This window comes from Sinocyclocheilus anshuiensis, unplaced genomic scaffold, assembly GCF_001515605.1.
Source record: "Sinocyclocheilus anshuiensis isolate Anshui unplaced genomic scaffold, SAMN03320099.WGS_v1.1 scaffold3315, whole genome shotgun sequence".
Taxonomy (NCBI): domain Eukaryota; kingdom Metazoa; phylum Chordata; class Actinopteri; order Cypriniformes; family Cyprinidae; genus Sinocyclocheilus; species Sinocyclocheilus anshuiensis.
Window position 1 is genome coordinate 29465 of NW_015542798.1, and position 7016 is coordinate 36480.

At 37.4% G+C, this 7016-nt stretch overlaps 1 protein-coding gene across 1 annotated transcript; it reads left to right on the plus strand.

The window, feature by feature from the left end:
• The first annotated feature begins 794 nt into the window (after positions 1–794).
• On the plus strand, positions 795–1941 carry LOC107694619 (serine/threonine-protein kinase pim-2-like). Its single transcript, XM_016494307.1, has 4 exons — positions 795–866; positions 1081–1131; positions 1231–1615; positions 1757–1941. The coding sequence occupies exons 1-4, from the start codon at positions 795–797 to the stop codon at positions 1939–1941; spliced, it is 693 nt and encodes a 230-aa protein (XP_016349793.1).
• The last annotated feature ends 5075 nt before the right edge of the window (positions 1942–7016 follow it).

Sequence of the window (7016 nt, forward strand, 5' to 3'; positions counted from 1 at the left end):
ATCTATTCACAAACAGCTTGTAACACTCCAAAGAGAAAGGAAAATTTGAAATAGCATCATATGACCCCTTTAATGGACAATTTTGACAGTGTGTGAAGGAAAGATTTTTAGATTTAAATTTTTTAATGTAATGTACATTTATAATACTATACTTTGTGTTATATTTCCTTGACTTTAAATGAAAGAAAACTAGTTAATGCTGCTGCATGAGTTTTTATTTACATATATTTCAGTCATGAAATTCATAAAAACACTATGTTGGATTTTTTTTTTTCTTTTGCTATTGGGGCAAATGGACACGCAAAAATTATATTCGCTGTAGTGTCTGTTCCTGTCAATGTAAGTTTAGACTGCTAAAAACCCCGGAAATGTGAAAAGGGTCCATGAAGACAGGTTTTAAAAGTTTCAAATGCAAATGAAATAAAATGTCCTCTGGTGTTAATTTCTGTTGCTCTTTTCTATTTACTCTCTCTTTAAAAAAGCAAACAAAAATGAAGAAAAAGAAAGGCATTTGTGCATTCTTCAAAAGAACATGGCAGGTTGTAAAACGCGCCAACTTCGGTGGCAACAAAGTTTCACCTGATCCCCGGTCTGGTCCATCTGGTGTTGAGCCAATGGATCCAGCAGATCCACAGCCAGATCCATCCAGCCTGGAGCCAACAGCTCTCTAGGATACAGCTGATCCACAGCCTGGCCAATCTGGCCTGGAGTGGATGCTTGTTCCAGGTCCATCCAGTCTCAGGCCGACTCCTGACACAACACATGAACCACTTTCATTTGCCTCCCTATATGAAATGGGACAGAGACTGGGAATAGGACGTTTCGGTACTGTGTTTAAGGGGACTCACACATCTGATGGCCAGCGGGTGGAGCCACTTTTACAGTATTTGTTCACTTTTCACTTGCCCAGCATTTTTTGGTGAATCTGACTTATATATTAGCATTCACTGTTTTGATAAAAAAAGCGTGAAATAGATGACAGATTGCATTTTGTCATTAACAGGAATTTCAATGTTTATCCCAGATTCAGATTTAATATGATTAGTGTATGCATGCTTGGTCATTTTTTTCTCTTTGCAGGTTGCCATCAAAGTCATTCCTAAGCATAAGGAGGATGATTATATCGTTATTGTAAGTTGGCTAAATGTATTACTACACCCAAATAAATCAAACATAGTGCATTAAATACATAAAACATATTTAGCTAACCTTTTGTTGATTTTTCTCTAGCCTGGCTATTCCAAGCCATTGCTCGTGGAAGTGGCTCTAAACCTGCGGGTGAAAAAGTCTCCAATAAGCCCCAACATTGTCCAGATGCTGGACTGGTTTGAAGAGGCACATTGTCACATCCTGATCTTGGAGTATCCGCAGCCCTGCATGACCCTGAACACTTTCCTTAAACTCAACAGACGTCGCTTAGATGAAAATCAAGCGCCTCGCTTTATGCTCCAGGCAGTTCTCGCAGCCAAACACTGTATGGACCGTGGTGGCGCCCATAATGACATCAGGGTGGACAACGTCCTGATCAATACAGACACGCTGCAGCTCAAACTGATAGACTTTGGCTGTGGAGAACTTATTGAAGGTTGTGATGATGAAGACAACCAATACAGAGGTGAGTCAGCTTACCATTATGCTCTATGATGGCAGAATGAGTAACTGTGTGTAGAAAGTAGACGAATGCTTCAGAGATATATCATTTTTTTCTGAATGAAATGTTTGCTAAACTCTGAATCTCTCTTGCTTGCTTGGTCAGGACATGTGGTGCCGGAGCTTTATGTGGTGCACAAATGCGCGCTGAGCGAGACGGTGTTGTCTCTGGGAAACCTCCTGTACAGGATGGTGGAAGGCCAGTCTGCTCTAGAAAATAATCAAGAAACACCAACATTAGAGCAGCTGTTAGAACATGAATGGTTTAAGCAGGGAGAGGATCAGGAGTAGCTCAGGAGTCAGGTAACATACTATCTGAGATAAGTCAGATGATAGGAAACAATATTTGAAATAATTCTTGTGAATTCCAAGACCTTTTTATTTGTTTAGTTTTTATTTATTACTAATTTATTTATTAAGCAGATGAGGAAATGTTTCAGAAAGGAGAATCCAGATATTAAAAAACAAACAAACAGAGGAACAGCTTTAGTGCAAAAACAGGGCAAAACATAATTTAATTTTAATGCAAAACATAATGTAAAAGTAGCACACACACACAAAAATTAACATTGATATCATATTTCCATTTAACGTTTTGTGAGAGTCATTACTGTTCCTTCATTCTATACTATATTGGATAAATTATTCATACTATACTATATTATATAGGGCCCCTCCCAGGTCAGTGGTAAATTTACTACAAAAAAAGAAGGAGCAAATGATAAGTTTAATAAATGTTAGAAAAAAAGGGAAAAAAATATTATTATTAATATAATAAGTATTAAAAATAAAATAAATCCTTATATTTTGAATGTTTTTAAATTGATATGCTGATTAATTAGTCTAATCGCATATGTGATGAGAAAAGGAAGAAAAGCAAGTTCGGCAAAAGATGGACTTGAACTCCTACTGATTGCATCATATGCTACATCCAGGAGCATTATTGTCCAACCTACACCACTGCAGACGCTGCTTGACACTCTCCAACGAGATAATACGAGTTTATTCTCAACATTTTATTTCAACTTTTTTCTCGAAATTTAACTTTTTTTTTTTCTCGAAATTTACCAACATTTATATGCATAATAAAAAGTGTAAGATTACCAGAATAAGCACTCAAGGTCTGAAAAAATAAAAAATAAATGGGTGACACGACTCCACTTCCTTCCACTGTAGAAAAGTGTGTCCTCATGAAATCCACAAGATCCAGCAGATGTCACTGCCTGCATCTCAAAGCAGCTGGTTGCTTCCCAGTGTTTTTTTTTTTTTTTTCATGCATGCATGCATCATTTTTTCTCTTGATCGAAATTTTTCCTGAGTCATTATTTTCCTGATCCAAATTATATTGCTTTCTTTGGACCCTTTTGGATCTTTTGGAACTGATTAGTGTGTTGTTTTACTTTAACTTAACCAAAAATGAGCCATGTTTAGCCTGCTGGTAGATGATTTGCCTTAGATCTCATGTAGTGAACGGCTCTTGTTAAGATCCACATTCTGGAAATTATTTATTCAGTCTTTTACTTCACAATCAGCACTGCTACTGGAATTCACCAGGACAATAAAGGAAACTATCTGGAAACCTCATATACTGTATTAACATGCTTTGTTTTTGCAGGACCATTTTAACCTTTTTATGAAGTGGGAGAGAGTTTTGGATTACATGAAACTTCAGCGTGTGGCCTTATGCTCCAAGCAGTTTTCACTGCAGCTCAAACTGAGAGACTTTGGCAGTGGAGAAAGTTTAAAGCTACATAATAAATAAACTAAGAAAACAAAACAAATAGATGATTATATTCATTTTCTGAAGTAAAAGGAAACACTTCAATAATTTCTTACATTTTTTTATATAGTTTGAAGTTGTATGAATCAGAAAGTTAATAATATTGACCAAGTAGTTGATTTAATTCAAAAACTTAAAATAGGAATCTGTTTGATGTTGAATACTTTTGTGACTGCAGACTGTATAAATATACATAACATCTGCATGTTACTGTGAATATTCAGTTGATTAGTTAAACTTAAACCAGAAGGTAAGAATTGACAGGTTAAGCCAAGCACACAGCTCAAGTTTGTTTCTATTGATGTTTTAGCGTGACAAGTAGTGTCTTGTTGCACATGCTACGACAGATTTCAAACTTGTGTCAGGTGGTTGACTGGTCTTCAAGTGGGCGCACTGTTTCTGTGTATGTGGAATTTTATGAGAATTTTATTAATTCTTGAATTTTTGTTTTGTAGCAAATTGGACATAAGAAGACTATAGATAGTCGGGACTGCTGAGAGGATTTGTGGTGCTCTCTTGCCCACCGTCCTGGACCTACTCCTGGAGAACTTAAGTGTAAGGAAACAGGAAGGAAAAATCACTACAGACAGACTCCTGTCAATGATTTATGTGAAGTGAAGAAAGACACAGATTAAGTTTTACTGTTGGGGGTGAAGTCCTTCTCTCAGACTCAATATAATCATCATCATAATTCCTCCCACATTTCTTGCCAAGGAAACATTTCCAAACATTACAATATACACACCACTTTTCAGACAACAATTGTTCAGGGCTTTTGTTAACAGGAGAACTTTATGTCTTGTATTTTCACTAATGCCAACTCTGGAACTCTGAAGTGAGAGTGACATTATTTAATAATTCCATTCAGCAACGTTAACAGCTGGAGGAAGGAGGATGGAGAAATGCCTGGATTTCAGCGTTGGCCCATCTATTGCTGTTTTCCATGTCTGTGGGGTAAGTGTATGTAAATGGCCTCTTTTAAAAATGGCAGGTGGCAGTGTTTTGTATGGCATGCATTTGGCCAATCAAAGTACACAATAGGTAGTTCCTATTGTTCTGGATTTGACCCTACTCTGAGTAGGAGCTAATTTGGTCCTCCCAAAAGACGTTCCTATAACTAAAACCATTCCCAGTTCCTGCGGTACAAACACGCCAAAAAGCAGGTAATTATAGAAACTATGAAAACGTTCCTCCAGTGCAAGCTGTTAGATGACCAGGGGTCTTCATGTGCAAAGTCTTCATGTGGGACCCCATGTGCAAAGAGATGAAAATATGATAATTGAACTGGCAGATAAAGGCATTGTCATAATGGACAAACGATAGTATGCTGGAAAGAAATAAAATATTATAAATAAATGCATGACCCCTTTAAGGTTGTCATAAGACCTTTATATCTTAAAATCAAGAAGGCTCTGGCGACCTCTTACACTTGGTGGTAAATTAACAAGTGAACATAGCATGACACATATTTGTATATGTCACACGTTTACAGTAGTCATTTTGTTGGTAGCTATATTAGTTAGTATATTAACTTTCCAGTTTTAAAACTAGTTTCAGTAATTATCATCTATCCACGGGGTGGATATTGTAGAAAATTACTTATAAGGTAAGGGGTGGCTTTATGAAGGACTAAGAGTAGCACTTACTGTAAAAAAAAGCACTTAAAAATAAAATTAAAGTATAAGTTACACACCAAGGGGCGCCAATGATCTTATTTAATCATTCAGATGGGACGTTGTGCATCTGACCTGCTGTAGAACCCACTTCCACAGTACTTGAGTATGAGGCTCATCTGAGTATGAGTTTGAAACGGCTCTTGAGTGATTGATTGTACAGTATACAGCGGTTGCATTTCCTCTCGTGATGAAGAACTGAGAAAGAGCAGGTTTGTTTCTTTCTGCCACAATTGTCTTTGTTTTCATTTGCGTCACATAAGTGGACTCGGTCAAACCTCTAAGCGTTCTCAGGGAGCACAAACTCAAATGCTGACAGTCTAAAGCTTTTATCAGTGCTCAAATATTAAATCTGCAAAACCGTTTGAAAAGTCCACCCTATATTTTGTATTTCTGGCTGAATATTATGACACACATGACTCCTCTGATTTACACAAATATAATTTCAGACTCATAAACAATGTCCTTGGCCAATGTCAATGTTTATATACACTGCTGTGAGCAATGACTGCGTTCGATCACTCAGTCACAGTAATACAGCCACATGGGCATAATGTGGTGAACTGGGCTGGAACAGCTTTTGATGAAATAAGGGCCACTATTGTCTATGGCCTTAGAATGGCAAAGGTGGGTTGAAGTTGTTGTGGTACTATTTATATAAATTGTTTTGAGGAATTAATTGACTGATTTGCAAATGTTAAGGGTGAATCGAGAAATGTACCAGTGCCTGAGAGCACAATAACAATTAAACGCCTAGATTCTATATGATCCTCTCATTCAAGTCTATATCATGCTCTGATCCCCAGATATGTGTATGACCCCCTTTTCTTTCTCGGTCCTGGAGGGCCACTGTTCTGCCGAGTTTAACTTGCCTCAGCACACCTGCCTGGAAGTTTCTAGTATGCCTACTAAGATCTTGATTAGCTGGTTCAGGTGTGATTAATTGGCTTGGAGCTAAACTCGGAAGGACAGTGGCCCTCCGGGAACAGATTTGAACACCACTGGTATATAGTAAATATATTATGTCAAAGAGGTTTAGCTGACAAAAAATTGTGGGAATCCCTATGTTACATGTTAATATGAAATTAAGTTAATTTGTGCATTTGAATGTTTGGAAGACAAAAGCGTTCCAAAGACATTGAAATACATGGTTAAATCACTCACTAAAACATCATTCAAATAATAATTAAACTCTGGCAGGAGTTCAATGGATATTAGCATTGTTGCAATGTTAAGAAAACATTCCTTAAGAAACCACTGAAATGATTTGTCAATCCAGTGGTCAAATGTTGTGTGGCTTCTCTATTTTTATAGTGGCTGGTCTGTGTGTTCAACTGCACAGTTCTAGAAAAGAATAATAACGGAGAATCAACAAATGATGAAATATTTACTGCAATTGTGTAAAATAAATAATACCTAATCATGTAATCCATACAAAGTAACTAATTATGAGTATTTTAAAGGGGTCCTATTATGCTCTTTTACAAAGTCTTGATTTTGTTTTGGGGGTGTACTAGAACAGGCTCTCATACTAGATTGTTCAAAAACACAAAAATCACATATTTTACATTATTACAACACCTCTCTCCCCAGTCTGGCATGAACGGCTCGAATAGTTCCTGTATCAAATGAAGGCCCGCCTTCTGAAATACGAAATGTGCTGTGATTGGCTAGCTGGGCCAGTGTGTGTTATGATTGGCTCCACTCGGCGCCTGGTCGGGAAATGTCACGCCTCTTACAATAGCCGCCTGCGAGCTTCAGTGTAAATATTTCGTCAAAATCAAATCAATTTGAGCGCGATTTAAACCCGGATGATTGTAACCACTCTAAGTTCGTCTGCCTTGGGAAAGCTAGCGTGTCTCCGACATAGTGATAACACTCGTTGCCTTCTCTAGTGCAGCTCAACCAGGTCT

Coding starts and splice junctions, on each gene's coding strand:
- LOC107694619 (XM_016494307.1), top strand. CDS start 795: ATGGGACAGAGACTGGGAATAGGACGTTTCGGTACTGTGTTTAAGGGG. Junction 867..1,080: donor ACACATCTGATGGCCAGCGG/GTGGAGCCACTT, acceptor TTCTCTTTGCAG/GTTGCCATCAAAGTCATTCC. Junction 1,132..1,230: donor AGGATGATTATATCGTTATT/GTAAGTTGGCTA, acceptor ATTTTTCTCTAG/CCTGGCTATTCCAAGCCATT.